Raw genomic sequence first — 16965 nt, 5'->3', positions numbered from 1 at the left:
GATGTCACTTGGTTGGAAACTGAGTTAGAAAAATAAATTTGCTTTGTAACAAAGCACGATTTATGCAAAGGTAGACAAGATGGAGAGGAGCTGGAGCGAGCAGGGACACCAAGCAGCAGATCTGAACCTACTGGTCCTGTTTGATGTGATTCTGCTACTTGTCTCCTTGTGGAGAGGGAGAGGCAACCCCCTTCTACCACTTTATCTTGATGTTTTGCAAAATGAGAAGTGGCTCTTCCTTACAAAATGTTTAGGAGCTGAAGGCTAGAGATTTAAGGTAGTGGATCTTTCCGTCTGTCCGGAACGGACCTGGTGATGGGACTCATGGTGAGGAATAGGGACTCAGTGGAAATCTGATAGTCAAGAGCCGCTTCTTACTTTAGCCTTGTTTCAGGTCTGTTTCGGAAGAATTCCTATTTCAGTATGTTCTGCTTTGGTTCTGTAGGGGCAGTGCCAAGATCTCAGAAAGAGAAAACAGCTGGAGTTGCAGATACTTTCGGAACCTATTCAGGCATGGGAAGGGGAGGATATTAAAACCTTGGGAAATGTGATCTTTATGTCGCAAGTAATGGTGCAGTATGGAACATGTGAGGTAAGAGGTTTCAAATCTCAACACCCTTTCTTCCGTCTTTTATATATTTCTTCCTTTCTTTCTTCTTCCATCAAGGTCAAATGATCAAACTTTTCGCATCAGAAACTGAGCACCTGTTCTTTGCCCAGCCCTCTGCTTGGTGCTGTGGGAGCAGTTAAGAGAAAAGAACAGCCATGATCTCTGCCTTCAAAGAACTCATTAGAGACAGATTAAAAGCCAAGCTGCAACTAGAAAACAAACCAAAATAGTCAATGCCAGATCATGCCATCCCTACAATAGATTCCATAGAAGTTCAGAGAAGGGAGAGACCAAGAAAAGACTGTATGCAGACAGGACTTGAGGAGGGGGCCGTGAAGAGAGAGGGGGAAGATTTTGTAAGGGAGAGGTCATTCTTATCTCAGGAGACATAAGCGCACTGAGCCAGCCAGTTTATTAGGAGCAGAGGAAGCATCCTGGGCAGAGTGAAAGAGCGAATTCATTGGGTTCGAGAGAGGCAGGTTGTGAAGAACCTCAGATGTCAGGCAAGGATAGTTCAGCTGGACGCAGCAGGAAACCATGCGAGGCCTGAGTAGTAGAGAAACAGGGGTGAAACGAAAGGGGTGTTTCTGACGACCTGGCAGCTGTATATGTCAGCTAAACTGGAGGGGATGGGGCTAGAGACAGGCCAGCTGGGTTGGAAAGTGGTAAGTACCCCCCAGGAAGGTGGTGGCAGAGAGAATGAAACTTAAGGGGCAAATATGAGACCTGTTGAGAAGGGAAAGCCTATAGGAAGTGGTGAGCCAGAGCCTAGAGGAAATGACGGATGTCATTTCTGACCTGGTAACTTTCAAGTGATGGTGGGTATCCAGGAGGAGATGACTTGTAGGCAGCTGTTGAAACGGTATAGAAATGTGGGTAGGAGGTCAGAGTTAGAGGCAGAGGTTTACATGCCCCTGACAGATGTGCCTTCTTGGGAAGTAAATATCCAGAGAGAAGCACGGAGGCCTGAAGGTGGATTCTGTCTTTTAGGAAGGGAGCGGGGTAGGGGAAGAAGGTTGATTACATCACCTGGTGTGATTTATGGGGTATTACAATCGTCTTCTCCCTCCCCAGACATCTTCCTCTACTCCCTGACAGGTCTCTTTCAGAGATTCATTACTGTGGTTACCAAAGGGGAAAGCGGGGAGGGATAAATTAGGAGTTTGGGATTAAACAGATTCAAAGTACTATACATAAAAGAGATAAACAACAAGAACCTACTATATAGCACAGGGAACTATATTCAATATCTTGTAATAACCTAAAATGGAAAGAATCTGAAAAAGAATATGTATCTGAATCACTTTGCTGTACACTTGCAACATTGTAAATCAACTATACTTCAATTAAAAAATTGGAAAAAAAAAGCAATCTCATTTAAAATGCAGATACCCTGTGGAAGGTTAATGCAGTGACTCTAACAGTCTTTCATACCTTTGGGATAAACCTCTTGGGTAAAGCAAGGACAAATCAGTGCCGGAAAAAAGAAGATGAAGCAGGGACTCCCTGGCTGTCCAGTGGTTAAGACTACGCGCTTCCAGTGCAGGAGGCTGGGGTTCGATCCCTGGTTGGGGAACTAAGATCCCGCATGCTGCGCGGCGAGGCCAAAAGATTAAAAAAAGAAAAAAAGACAAAGCAGAAGACAGAGGAGAATCAGGGGAGTGTGGTATGTCGTGGAAATTCTAGGAGGCGCATTTGAAAATGGTCAGCCTGCTGAGTGCTGCAGAAGGGTCAGAGGTCAAAGAGTATGGAGACCGGGAAGAAGCCATTGGATTTCTCTAGAAGGCAGTGATTGAAGACTTTGAGAGAGCAGCAGGGGTGCAGTTAGAGGGGGATCAATGGGGAGAAAACGAAGGCAGCAAGTAATCTGGCAATAAAATGTCAAGAAATAGGGTGTTATGTCTAAGGAGCCACAGGGGCAAGTGAAAGCTTATGAAATGGACAGGAGATGTGCATATGCTAAAGGCAGCAGAAAAAGCCAGTTAGACAGGAGAGGCAGCTGGAAGCAAGAGCAGGAGATGAGACCAAGCAAGAGAAAGATGTGAGAGAACGCAGAACACTTGTTAGAAAAATTAGCCTTGAAAGGTTGCTCTTCTCAAGCGGGAGAAAGGAGGCGGAGCCAGGCATGAGGATAATTGTAGCTAAGATGGTCGGACGCACGAGCCCAGCGCCATCTTTGGCATCTACTCATTGCATATCTGTTTAAGGGGTTCAGAGAAGCCTTCGTGTGTAAAATTTCCTTTAGAGCCATTTTAAAAAGTGTTTCCTTCTTTGTTTTATATGGGTATAATAATTATTGTGTAGTTATTGATTAACGGTAATTTTAGGAAAAGTTTACCATACATGTTAGGGCATAATAAATTTCCTATCACCTGAAAACCCCTTTATTTGGCCACTTTTCAAAGTAAAATCATTTTCACTTTGGGAACATTGAGACTTACATTGTGCTCTGGTTGCAACTTGGGCAGGAAGGCATTAACTGTGTGACTTTTCAGGCTTACATGCTTGGGAAGCAAACATGGTTGTTTGTATTTAACTCTTATGTATAGGAACGACACAGATAAACTGGGGGCCTATATCCATTTTCAAAGTAAAATTAAATGCGTTTTATACTTTTAAGTTGGGTATCCTTTTTTAAAAAAAATCACTGCGTTTCATTGCCTTATATAAAAATCTATGTTACAAAAATGATTCCAGAAATTATTAATAAACAAAATGTGCAATTTATATTTTTCATTTAATCTTTTTCCTTCCACTTCAGGAAAAAGAGGAGCGGTACCTCATGTTATTTTCAAGTGTCTTGATAATGTTATCTGCAAGTCCTCGGATGAGTGGCTTTATCTATCAGGTTAGTAGATTTCATATAAAGCAAATAGCAAGACCCGTAATGAAAACAGGTTTCCATCCAGATGCAATATTTCCACTCCGGCATTAAAAGCTCCAGCCAGAAAAGACAGAATGTTCTGTCTGACCCTTCATGTAATTAAACAGTTTATAAGAGCAGATGTTCCTTCTCTCAGAGGCGTATGTGTTAGCATAATGAGTTTATCCTGAATGTCCACTGCTCTGGTTATAAGCTAGGTTATGAATGTGTAAATAGAAATTGAAGTCTGCAACTAGATGCATTAGCAACAGCATTTTCCAGGCCCATATCATATCATTATTGCTGAAAAAATATAAAGTTGAGACTTGCCCCTATGGTTGTCTTATTACAGTCACATCACGTGACTCAAGTTTCTGAGATGGAAGTCATTCAGCTCCTTAGGAAATTCAACTTCCTTTAGTCTGCTCCCAAAACACGGAGTATTATAAGTTATTGTTGCCTATATCCTATCTTGGCCTAGCAATTTCTAATTTTCATGAAATTCGAGTTTCTATTTTGTTTTTTGATGCTCAGGAAAATGTGTTAGAAAAGTAAACTGTGATTAAATCCTGACCTTATGGTTTAGGGTGTGTTAGCAAAACACAACCCCCATTTTCCCCTTGCTTTCTTGTCTGATTAAAATTTAAAGTGGGGAAACATATTATCTACTGACAGACCAAAGAAATATGTCTCTCCATAATTCACCAGTGATTCCTAAGAGGGTCAGAAAATCTAACAAATAAGCAGAGACATGTATAACCACAGAATTAATGGGGATGTTCTTTTTCTGGTAGGGAAAAATACCAATAACAGGAATGGTGGTGACTAGATTAGACGAAATTGAAGGGAATGACTACACATTTGAAATCACTGGTAGGTAATTTTCTCTTCTTCATGTAGCTACTTCAAATTCTTTTTGAAATGCAGTGGGGTTTAAATAAATAAGTGCTATTATTTTCTGTTATATAGTCCATGAGCAAGTTTTACATGGGCATGGCAAAGCATATTCCATTTCCTGGGTTAATTAGGCTACAGCGATAGCAGGGAAACCTCCTGGTCATTCAAAAGCCTTGGCTTTGCCATTAGTTTCAATCTTCTCTTGTATAAGAGCTACTTGTTAGAGCTAAGAAATAACAGAATGGACCGATGTAAATATAATTTTCCCTCCCGTCTGTCGTCTGTTCCCTGGTGGCAGAGGAGCCATTTTATCACCAGCCTATGAATTAGCAAGATTCGGGTGTGTTTTTAAAAAGTGCTGAAAAGCCATGAAACTTTCTTCACAAATTGAGCAAAATGCCACACCTCCATAATGCTCCGTGACAGTTTGGCCTCTTGTCCCTTTTGCCAAACCTGTTTGATATGCACCTGATGGTGGCACGTTTTGCACTGACACGACACGATGGCTAACACTGGGATGCTGGCCGCAGGCTTTACCCCCTTCTTTCCCAATAGGGAGCCCGAGATTTGGTATTGGCCCAGAGATTGGAACCAGTCTTAGTTAGAGCGAAGTTTTATACTACTTCCAAGATTCTGTAAGCGGTAGAAATCCAGGATGGTTTTATAAATCAGATAGGAGCATTTATGTCTTTACTTTATTATCAGAGCTTATCTGTTCCTGATAGAGAAGTTTCAACAGGGTTAGCTCATAAGTATGAAAACGCCTGAAAATAGACACCCAAGTCCTAGCTGCAATGAAGTGTGTTTATGAATGAGGCAAGCTCAAGCTCCTCCTTGCCTTTTGTTTCCAAATGCTCCTAATCAGGTAACATAGTAGAGAGAACTGTGGTCCACTGCGGCAACAACCAGGACTTCCAGGATTGGCTGGAGCATCTGTACAGGCTGACCAGAGGACCCGCCTCTTGCAGTTCCTTATCCAAAACATCATCGTCATCTTGTAGTGCTCATTCCGTAAGTAGTCTGACTGTCTTGTCCAGGGATTATTGAGTCTCTTGTCAAATCCTGCCTGCTGAGGACTTACAAGAAGTGGTGAGCATGCCCTTAGCCTTTGGATAGTCTGTATTTGTAGGGTTTGAAGTACAGTCAAACCTCACTAATTCTGGTTTCTTGTTATGGAGGGAGACCCATCCCAATTAACAGAGTTTGACTTAGAGGTGTGCAGCTTTGTTTGACAGTATTAAGGTACTCCAACTAACTGCTGGCAAAGTTTTTCTAGCCGGAAGTCCTGCTAAGATGTTTTAATGATAAACAGCATTTATTTTAATCAGCAACCATTCTGTTCATGTTAATAATGTGCTAAGTCAAAGGAAATAGTTTACCTTCGTAAGTACTTGAACAGCTCCATGCAGTCTCATTTATGCATCACATTCCCTCAGTAACCTTTAAGGGTGAACTTTGAGCGTTGTCTCCTTCCATTTTATCATAAATTTAGAGTTCACGGAATTTGAATTGATGAGATTTTACTGTACTTGCCGAGTGAGATTGAAGATGTGCTGTGTTGTCTGTTAACACTCAAACCTCTGATGCCCAAATTCCAGTTTTGAGCACAGTGTGTGGTGGAAAGAACAAGGGATTTTGGCATCAGTTCTGGGTTCAAATCTTGGCTTTGCCAATTGCTGGCTGGTTACTTCACTTTGCTAAAGTTTGTCTTAAGTTCTTCTCAGGAAATAACCTATTTAAGTGCCTAATTGAGTGCCGCACACATGACCAGACTCATTAAATGTTGACTGTTACTCCACTTTCCCCCCTTAGAGGGGAGAAAACACCTGACTTGAATGAAATTCCAGGACAGAGGGAGGGCAGGAACATGGGATGTGGAGTGAGTTTTGTGCTGTTCCTTAGAGACCCCAGAGTCTTGACTGGAAAACGCCAGTTCTCCAACTGGAGACTTGTTTTCCCATCTTTTCCTTTCTGGGGCTGCCTTTGCGGATGCAACGAAGCTATTGCTGTTCTCTCAGTGTGTGGCCCAGGGGTTCAGATGGCAGATTGCCAACATCTCATCAGACATTCTCCCAGTCTTTTAGCTCTACTGGACAACCCCGAGGACCGTTGGAGCCTCCTCAAATTATAAAACCGTGGAGCTTAAGTTGTCTGCGACCTGCGCCTCCACTTAGACCATCAGCAGCGCTAGGTTATAAAGAGGTAATTTTGCTACATATGGTATAAAATGCTTCTGACAAGCTGATTTCGTAGCTTATTACAAAGAGTTCTGTGGGCATGTGCTAGAATTGATGATAGGTGATACATGTCAGTCAATCTCGAATTGCTAGACTCAGTGATTTTTTTAAAATTAATTTTCCATTTCCGCATTGTCCATCTACACATATTTCTTGAATATCCACAAGGTTTCTGTGCACTGCCTGAGTTTCCCTGGTCTCCCCCTGGAGTGCCTCTGGCTTGCCTTTATGATTATATGATAATTCTATAAATAGGTCATGATGTACACACATCTCAAACAAATGCCACTTCATTAGCATTGAATTGCTAACCAAGCAGTCCCAATTCTGCATTTGGAATCATTTTGATCTCTTAAACCAAATCAGTAAAAGTCTTACGGGACCAAGCCATGGGTCTGAACTATGAAAGTCTGAATTATTTGCTGCAGTTGGAAAGAGAAAAAGAATTTAATGAAAGGAGTGTCTTTTAAAAAGAGGCTTTTAAGCGTCAACCCTAGAGGACATCTGATATTTGGGTAGAATGTGGATTTCAAGGTTTTTTTTTTTTGTCTAGAAATGGCAGTCAGGAAATGTCAGTCACTATCTCCCATAACTGTGCGGAGCATTACCTTTTCCATCCAAACGGTGTTTTTTTTTTTTTTTTTCCCCTAACAAGTTTCTCATCATTTCAGCTTTCGGAAAAGATCCTCATTTATTAGTAACTATTCTTTAAATAGGTCTTACCGAGTGAAGATTTAAGTCTGTGACAATTATGAGACACATGTTAGAATTATGGTGCAAAGGCAGCATATATTTTTGTGTCAAATGTGTGTTTTGATGAGTGACGCAGACTTAGCTCAATTTTGAGTTTTTGATTTAAAACACCATGCTTCACTTAATTGTTTCACTTAATTGTTGCCTCCAGTTCTTAGTTCAGTAAAAGTAGGACAATATTTGGATATGGGAGGATTTTTTGATCCTTTCAACCTGACATGATAGGAGAAATAATCCTTGAGCCGAATCTTTATTATGTACCTCTATTCAGAATTTGGCCAGGAAACAGCCCCACAGGCTGGCTTTGGAGATTGACCGGTGATTCCTGCAGTCATCCAATTTTCTCCTCTGATTACCTAAACCAGGAGTGCCACTTCATAGTTACCTAAGTCCCCTTTTTAATGATGCATATTTTGTAATTGTCCGTTACTAAGTTCAAATTAAGGTGAGCTTTGAAGGGTAAAGTTGACTTAATCCTTCACAGAACTAATCCATTAAAACTAAGGCATGATCACTTTGTTTCTGCTGGGAGATGTGTATTTCAGTTATTTTCAGCATTTGTTTTTCTGCACAGAACTGTATTCCTTGGGCTTTTGCATGATGATATTGCATCTGAAACTAATGTGGGAAACATGATGATATTCTCTCTGTGTAATTTATGATAACACTAACATTTCAAATGTTGTTTTAGAATTATTGATAAATGGATTTGGTCATTATAACCATCGACCTCTCACGCTCATCTTCTCTTTCTTTACATATTCACTTTAGAGGATGTCTTATATCTTAAAGGTAAGGGTAGAACGATATCTTTGGCATACAGTGACATCATATAATGCTGTGCTGTAACCTTTGATGAATGAAGCTTTCCTTTATGCTTGTTTTGTCCCTTGTTACAATTGGTGGCTAAAATATGAAGATACAATTCTGACATGTAAGTACTTTCTTCAGAAAAGTAGGCTCTTGTGAACTATGTACGGAAATGTCATCTTATAATGCCTCTAAAATGTCTGTTTTCCGTGGGGTTTTTTTATATGCTGTTTCTATTTTTCCTGTTATTTTTGTCACATGTGAGTTTTTCATGTTTGTCTGTTTTCAAGTCTAAGTGGATCACTGAGGCTAAGTGGAAGAAATTAAATTCTTTGTTGCACTTATTTTTAAGGTAGTGATTGTTATCCATGCATCCTGTATATACATTGCATGGGAGATTGGAATAAGATGATCACTGTTTACTCGGGTACTTAATGAGCACCTTTTTAGACCTGCTGGTTATTCATATGGCAAAGGCAAATCCAATAATTCATCTCTCTTTTATCTACTAATTAAAAATATGACTTTATAGATGTATGTTTAAGCTTGCTGTAGGTACGTTATGCCTAACCCCAAATTATTTATGAGGAAATCCTTCATTTGGCTCTTCTCTTTGACTACAGGGAATTTACTTAGTCTCTCTGCCTTAATTTTCCTGTCTCACAAATGGAAATTGATATTGTTCTTTGTGGGACTGTCGCTAAGGAGAACTTAGTTAAATAGTTTTGAAGCTCTTCAAAAAGCGGTCTATACCCCATTAATAGTTACAATTGTTATTTCATTCCCTTAAAGCTGTATCAGTGGGGAATATAAACCAAGTTAGGAATACTGTTATTTCTCTAGGATTGACATCCATTACTTTCTCTGCAGATGGTACCCTAAAGGCATTTGGCCTCCTAGAGAAGCAGCCGCCTCTGCAGTAGGCCCACACCATTCTTATTCCCATCTCTATGGCAATTGAGAGGATAATAGCATTGCCTCGGTTTTATTTAACCTTTTAGAGTTTATTGGAGCCATTTTTATTGTGTATAGTATTGAATCTTGATACCCTCCTAAGTGAGACTGTCAAAAATAAGAGAGAGCCATTCTATTTAATTTCATTTGCTTTTTTAATTTGTTTTTTGGGGAAATTTTTAATTCATAAAGAAACCTCTATCCTTACAGGAATCTGGTAAAAGCCCCAAAACGATGAAGAAGTTTCTTCACAAAAGAAAGACTGAAAGAAAGCCATCGGAGGAGGAATATGTCATCCGCAAAAGTATGTGATTTGTACTTTTAGAAGGTTGGTTATGGATGAGGAATTGTTTGAAAGAAGAGGATTCGAGCAGTGTGTTCTCAGCATCACCTTTGACGTAAAGAAAAATGCATGGGAAGGCTTGGCCGCCACCTCTCAGATTTTGCAATAAGCTGTCTCCTGCTGCTTTTCATGTCGTCTTAGGCAGACAAACCATCTATATAGTTTTCATGTTGAATATTTGGCTCTACCTGGTTTAGAACCACTAAAGGGACCCATTTGCTATGGATACATTTTTTTTCTTCCCTCTTAGTTTCTGACACCTGAGATATTTGCCTTTACTGAGATCGACTAAATAGGCCCGAAGCCTGAGATCCTCTGGAATTTTAATGTTCAGTGATGTTCTCAGTTAGTCAAGGAAGCAGCCTGCTGGCATATAGAAACAGGGCTGGGTTTAGAGGCAGGCTGCAAAGTCGGTCAGCCAATCGATATGTACACATTTGCCTCTCTGGGAACAAGGTACCCTGGGACACACATGAAGGAGTAAGTGATGTATCACAAAGGGGTAACAGAGCAGTGTGTATCAGTCTGAAATACAGCCTGGATAAATCTTTGCTGGACTCTAGCTTCTGCTTCCCCTACCCCTCACCTCACCCCTGGATGTGCACATCAACATGTTAACAGTCATTTCTAGAATGAGTTGGAGGGTGTTGGGGGAATGAGAGGGAGAATCAGTGACTAGGCTGGCTGGTTGGGAAAAAATGGGTGGGATTAATGGTGGAAAGCTTCCTAGAGAAAGTGAGCCTTGAAATTTGATGGAGAGGAAGGGTGTGGTGTATGGATTGAGTACTAAGGCCAGCGCCAAGCCCAGGGCTGGCCTTGTAGCCTCTGAGACCCTGGCAGGACCCTCCAATTCCGAGCTCTGAGTGGCTTCCGGAGCAGGCCACTCTCAGCGCCGAACTCACTGGTGCTCCATCCCTTTCCCAAGGTGGATGTGTCTCTGCTGCACCATGCCAGCCGGTCAGCTTTTTCTCCTGCCTTTCATTAAGGCCATTGGTCAGAGAAGCCAGTGCCTAGCACCCGAGTGCACTACATCATTTCTAGGGTCCAGAGGCATGTATCTCCCTGAGGAGTCACGATTCCTTACAATTGACAGGTACGGCTGCTCTGGAAGAGGACGCTCAGATTCTGAAAGTGATCGAAGCCTACTGTACCAGTGCCAACTTTCAACAAGGCCACGGCTCAAGTAGGTTCCCCCAAACCAATTTCTCTAATGAGTGATGTTTCTTTGCTACTGCTCACTGCCTCTTAGAAAAAAGAAGAGCAACCCAGATGGGCTGCAGGGTGTGTAAAGCAGGTGACTTGCAGCAGAGGGGCGGGCCCAGGGCTGCATCTTTCAGATAAGCTGGTTTTAGCTACCAAGCGGTTTGTTTACCCACTGTTTCTTTTCACCCAGAGACAAAGAGAGATGCAAGAGTAAAAAAGTTGGAGGTGATAGAAATGAAAATAAATTTTTTTTAAAGTCACTCTCCTTTGAAGTACGCAGATACCTTCACCAACACTAGTTAGGAATTAAAGAGCCCAGAGAGTTCCTGTGTCTGTGAACTGATGCTAATCTCTTCTTATAGGCAGATTTGGAAAGGAAGTCAAAATACTATCTTTGATCAGCTGCATATTTAAGCAAACAGAGCTTCACCAAACTCAAGTTTCAGAGTTGCTCTGAAAATCTGGAAATGTAGCTGCTTAGCAGGGCCTGTTGAGAATGTCTACAATTTATCAGGGAGCCATTAGGTGAGGGTATTTCCCCCAACAACTTTCAGGCTACAAACTGAAAGCGAGATAATACTTTCTGATTCATTCTTGTGCTTTTAGAAAAGCCAGGTCACATCGCTTATGTCCTTGGTCTTTCATTATTATGGACATTCAGGATACCTGGTGTGAGGGTCTTGCATCTGTGTAAGAGATAAGCTCTCCATAATGTTCCATCTGGACAGCCACTGAACCCTGGCTTGAGTGTGGGCAGGGCTTCCTCAATGGACTGCCCTGACAGGTGCTTCCAAAGTAACATGTCTCTCAGGTCGTCATGGGGAAAGCATTCTATGTGAAAGTTGACACATTTGACTCTGAAGGGGGGGACTGTCACACCTTCTGCTTCTCAGACCAAACGTACCTCTGGCTTTGGGCACGCCCAGCCCTGATAACAAGATTCGAGGAGTCAGGAAAAGAAAGTGAGAGCAGTTTTTATTGCAAAAACGAGGAAAGAGAGGGGGGCAAGGAGACGCCAGAAGCAGCAGCCCTCATACGAAATCTGGCCTCACCGCCCGCCGCCTCCTGTCCTCCTCACACTGATAGAGACGGGAGATTTGCTCAGAGGTGCGGGCAGGCATTCTGGCCTCAAGAGTGTCATTTCCCCCCACCCCCGTCCTCCCTGGCCTCCCTTTTTTTTTTTTTTTTTTTTTTTTTTTTTGCGGTACTCGGGCCTCTCACTGTTGCGGCCTCTCCCGGTGCGGAGCACAGGCTCCGGACGCGCAGGCTCAGCGGCCATGGCTCACGGGCCACAGGCTCCGGATGCGCAGGCTCAGTGGCCATGGCTCACGGGCCCAGCCGCTCCGCGGCATGTGGGATCCTCCCAGACCGGGGCACAAACCCGTGTCCCCTGCATCGGCAGGTGGATTCCCAACCACTGTGCCACCAGGGAAGCCCCCTGGCCTCCCTTTTATGTGTGCAAAGTGTCTAGCATAGTGCTTGGCACATGGTAAGCACTTTCACATCCTGGTGACCGACACCCTCCATCCCTCTCCAGCCAGAAGTCCTGCACCCGTAGAAGCGGCCGCTATTGTTTCTCTCTGCATCCAGTCGGTTGGTTAGTCGGCCAGTCTGCTATGCACTTATTAAGCACCTACGAAGTACTGGGCCCCGAGGAAGGCAGAGACACATCCACCTCGGGAAAGGGATGGAGGTTGAGTGAAGGCACTGAGTGTTCACAACTGGAAGGAACTTGGCTTAGAAGAGAGGGAGCCAGTGGCTCTGAGAGGAAGGATCCAGAAGGGAAGGGGAGGTTGCAGGTGCAGGAGAGCTGTCTGGTCAGGTCCCATGGCTGCTCTGTCACCTCTTCCATCCCAGAGCCTGGAGATGGTGAGCAGAGAGCAGTAAGGACGCCTGCATCTTTGCTGCTATTGTGATTATCTCCCCGACGCCCCCTCTACCCTCCATCAAAATGGTCTTCACCGACCCTGCTTCACCCTGTATGACGGTAAAGAGAACAAATGGGAGTGAATGATGCTTCTGAGTCCCTTTAAGCATGCTGCATCCCAGTGCAGCGCTACGTTCTGCATGATTTTTACTCAAATACAAAACCCACAGGGTGTGGCGTGCCGTTCCCCAGAGATGCGCAGGGAGGAATGGTCACTGGCTGGCTCTTTGCTCTGGAAGAGGCAAAACAGGAAATGATGGGGTCTTGGTTGAGGACAGTTCTCACAGCGGCCTTTTCACATTGTGTTTCTGAATATAAAATGTGCCCCCGGCCCCCAGGATTGAATCAGTGTATTTGGCCATTTCGAATTTCTCCCGTCAGGAGGATTTCGTCAGCAAATGTTGGATGACTACTCTCGGGGTGCCAGGCAGCCAGATGCCGTCAACAAAGACCCCTCAAAAACAACAGTAGAAAGGAACTAACCCCCAACAAATAGTCTCCCCTAGTAAACTCCCTCCCTCGCCTCTTGCCGCCCTTGTCTGTAGGTGCTCGCAAGGATTCCGTTCCCCAAGTCTTACTCCCCGAGGAAGAGAAACTCATCATTGAAGAAACCAGAAGCAACGGCCAGACCATCATTGAAGAAAAGTGCGTAGAGTGGGCTAAACCTTTTCTGATTTTTCTGGGGGCTGGAAAGAAGGTTCTGGCAGGGCAACGTGGCTTTGGCCAAGCTTGCACGGAAGGACAGTCCCTCCTCATCTGAGAATATGGCCCTCTTGGCTGACTGTGCAGTTGGGAGCCTGGGGAGGGCTGCCCCCCAACAAAGGGAAGGGGAAAGGAGAGGCAGAGGAGGTCAGGAAGGGACTTCAGGGCACACAAGAATACCACTCCACATGGGTTTTGGAGGCATTGGGAAGGCCATAGCACCAATTCCCTTGCCCAGATGGATGCCTCTCACATTTATTGACTCAGGCACTGGATTTTCACATACTTGACCTCATTTAAACTCCTACCGCAATCCTGGGAGATAAACGTTACTTTCACCACTGTTACAGATGAGGAAACTGAGATTCAGGGAAATTATGTCCCTGACTTAGCTTTGCACAGTAGTGAGGGTGACCTAACGGGGGAAAATCAGGTTAAGTACTTGTTTATACTTGAGTCATTTCTGAAGTCAGGCCTAAATTTGCATAGGACAGCGTGTTTCACAGTGCTTGGCATCGTCAATGTATTTTTCCGTCTGGTGTATGAAGTGATACGACCAAATGGTAAAGCACTTGGGCTCAAGAGAATAACAGCCCTGATTCAACTCCAGATTCTGGTACTTGTTAGCCGTGTGACCTAGAGCAAGTTCAATCACCTCTCTGTGCCTCAGTTTCCTCCTCTGTCAAATGGGTATGATAGTAATACTTTCAGGGTTTTTGTGAGGTTAAGTGGAATAAGAAGTACAAAGGCTAGCACATGATAATTACTCAATAAAGGATGATTGTTATAATTACTATTTTTATAGCTATATTAACCCCTACAATGACTTTATGAAGTTTTCAGGGAATGTGGTATTATCCCCATTTTGTATGTAAAGAAAATAATACCAAGAGAGGATGAGAAGAAAACTGGTTACCTAAGGTTAGAGGACTGGTAAGTCGTAGGGTCAGAACTGGAGCCCAGATCTCTAATGTCCTTGTCCAGGGAGAGAGCCAGAGAGGAAATGACTCTTCCTCAGTTCTGCCAAGGTGCTTTATCCTTTTTTTGGAATATATGGAATCTTTTAGAAATAATGCCCCTGACTTTGTGTTTGTGTCATGTACGATGGGGTAGGGTCAGATAGGTGAGAAGGGCAATGCCATAGCACAGATAGCGTAGGATAGGCAGGGCCTGGTGACACCTCTCATTACAATATGTAAAGTGATGGTCCTTCCTGCCCCCAAGAGAGAAATCAAAACCTTATGAGGAGGCCTAGTCTCTTTTTTTTTCTTGACTTTTCTTTTTATTTATTTTTAGAAATGGAAGTAGAGTTGATGTACTGTATTATATAAGTTACAGGTGTACAATACACTAGTCTGTTTTATTTTTTTAGTACTTGCCTAAGCTGGGAAGCAAGCAGCAGAGGAGGAGGGAAGTGTAGAAAACGTGCGGTGACACGGTCTTAGAAAGAGCTTGTGTGATGCTGGTTGTTAGCCCATAAAAATGAGAAACACAAGGACCATTCATAGCAGTATCTCTTCCGATCCACCAGCAAGGCCACAGCTTTTTAGGATCTGTATTTCTATAAAGCTGCTTTTCTTCTTAAGTATCACTTAACAATATCTCAGTGCCATCTGTTAATCTATGAACTTTATCTTTGTGTTCTAGGAGCCTTGTTGATACTGTTTATGCCTTGAAGGATGAGGTCAAAGAGCTGAAACAGGTAATGAAATTCGAAAGTCGTTTTCTCAGATCCTAACGGGCCTGCTTCCTCTTCCCTGCTGTGCACTGATAGATGCCCTCAGGAGAAGGCCAGGGACAAGCTGGTGAGGTGGGGATTCTTAGTTCCCTTGTGTCAGCCAGATGGGTTTTGTTGATTTTACCACGTGGTCTTGGGTTTCAATTTCTGAAGCTTGCTTATATACCTATTTAGGGATTTACAATAGGATCACAAACTTAGTTACAACTTGCATGTTCCCTGACTTTTGCAAACAGAATTTAAGAAAAGATAAGTCATTCATGAGCATGTAAGTGTAAACAGAACCATAAATCATGATTTGTGGGCCCCTCTGCAGCTCTGATCCAGTGCTCCATGAGGGACACTCTTCCTTGGGTTTGAGGACTGACTGTACCTGGTGACAGGGTAAAGGACGGATTGAAGGGAGAGAGACCAGAGGCTAGAAGACCACTTAGGAGGTTATTATAAAACTCAGAGTGAGACGTGATAAAGTCCTGAGCTGAGGAGGGAGAGCCGCTCAGGCTGCGGAGGAGGGACACAGATGTAAAGGAAGGCACATCACAGAGTTAGAGCCTTTGGAAAATGGCGCCATGATGTGGGGATTAAGAAAGATCCAGGGATGGAAGATGAGTCTTTTTACCTGGGTATCTGCTTTGATATGGTGGTGCCCTTCACGGAAATCAAGAGCCCCAGGAGGAAGAGAAGTTTGGGTGGTGGGGGAGATACTGAGTTCACTTTAGGGCGTAATGAGTCTGAGGTGCTTGTAACACATCTAAGTTGGCATTGGGGACTGTGGACCTGGTGCTCATGAGCTGAGATGAGGTCAGTACCAGAGAGACTGGGGAGGCCCCTATGTAGTTATTTGAGTTGAAAGAGAAGAGACACTAAGTGAAAAGTGTGTTGAATTAGAAGAGGGCCAGGGCCAGAGCCCTAGAGAATGCTTGTATTATATTTCAAGGGATGGTCAGCGAGAAGTAGAACCATCAAGAGGCTGCCTTGTCTTAGAAGCTGAGGGAGAGGAGCTTGAGGCAGGAAAGTGTTGTCAGTGGTGAAGGCTGCCAAGAGACTGAGCAGGAGGGGCCCTGAGGCGGGGTCCCTTTGTTTGGTAACCAACCAACCTTTTCCCATCATAGGAGAATAAAAGAATGAAGCAGTGCCTGGAAGAAGAGTTGAAATCAAGAAGGGACCTAGAAAAGCTGGTCCGGAGGCTGTTGAAGCAAACTGATGAGTGTATTCGGGCCGAGTCCAGTAGCAAGACCTCCATTCTCCCATAACCATCACAGTGCGGCTGGCAGAGGGTGCCCACAGGGCATCGGGAAAAGTCCAGCTGAGTGATCTGACTCAGTTTGCTCACTTCTCTGGTTTTTATTTTGTATCTTAGTCTCTCTCTCTCTCTCTCTCTCTCTCTCTCTCTCTCTCTCTCTCTCTCTCTCTGTGTGTGTGTGTGTTTGGTTCAGTGTTTGTTGCTGTTTGGTTATTGGTTGGTTGTTTATTTTTTTTGACAGAGGTCAAAGCAAGAGGGGGTGAACGTCTCCCCATTTTTTTCCATTCAGTAAGAAAAGGGAAGCTAATGTAGGCAAATGACTTACATGGTCTTCAGATGGCTTTCAATTCATAGTGCCTCTTTACCAGCCATTATCTCGGGTCACTCATTTTGGGCTGGCTGCTGTCCCAAAGTGGCCGGCCATGGCTTATTAAATGTGAACTTGACTTTCTCCCCCAATGCTTTCCTGTGCCTGGCAGCCCCTCAGTACCTGATTTACTGAAGGCAACACTTCTGGAACTCTGACTGGCGTAGGGTGAAAGGCTAACACGTTTGCCCAGTGATCCAGCTGCCCTTCCCCGGGCCGTCCTCAATGCACACTTTTTTTAATGACTACCCTATTTTGTCTATAAGACCAAAAAAACTGTAGTGCCCTCCCTCCTTTCGTGTTGGTTTACATTTTAAC

General features: G+C 43.6%; 1 protein-coding gene across 2 annotated transcripts in view; it reads left to right on the top strand.

Annotated features, from left to right (window-relative positions):
• The window catches only part of ARHGEF6 (Rac/Cdc42 guanine nucleotide exchange factor 6), a gene marked incomplete at both ends in the record, with an annotated part of 109051 nt that extends 92761 nt beyond the window's left edge, over positions 1-16290 (top strand). For both annotated transcript variants that reach the window (XM_079727043.1, XM_079727042.1), the window contains 11 exons: positions 446-592; positions 3372-3458; positions 4268-4346; positions 5236-5381; positions 6447-6572; positions 8132-8152; positions 9335-9428; positions 10561-10650; positions 13143-13242; positions 14947-15001; positions 16150-16290. In XM_079727043.1, coding sequence (XP_079583169.1) covers positions 446-592; positions 3372-3458; positions 4268-4346; positions 5236-5381; positions 6447-6572; positions 8132-8152; positions 9335-9428; positions 10561-10650; positions 13143-13242; positions 14947-15001; positions 16150-16290 — 1086 coding nt within the window. The remainder of the gene's footprint in view (positions 1-445; positions 593-3371; positions 3459-4267; positions 4347-5235; positions 5382-6446; positions 6573-8131; positions 8153-9334; positions 9429-10560; positions 10651-13142; positions 13243-14946; positions 15002-16149) is intronic.
• Positions 16291-16965: the final 675 nt, after the last annotated feature.

This window comes from Hyperoodon ampullatus, assembly GCF_949752795.1.
Source record: "Hyperoodon ampullatus genome assembly, chromosome: X".
Taxonomy (NCBI): Eukaryota; Metazoa; Chordata; class Mammalia; order Artiodactyla; family Ziphiidae; genus Hyperoodon; species Hyperoodon ampullatus.
This window is presented reverse-complemented; position numbering and strand designations above follow the sequence as displayed.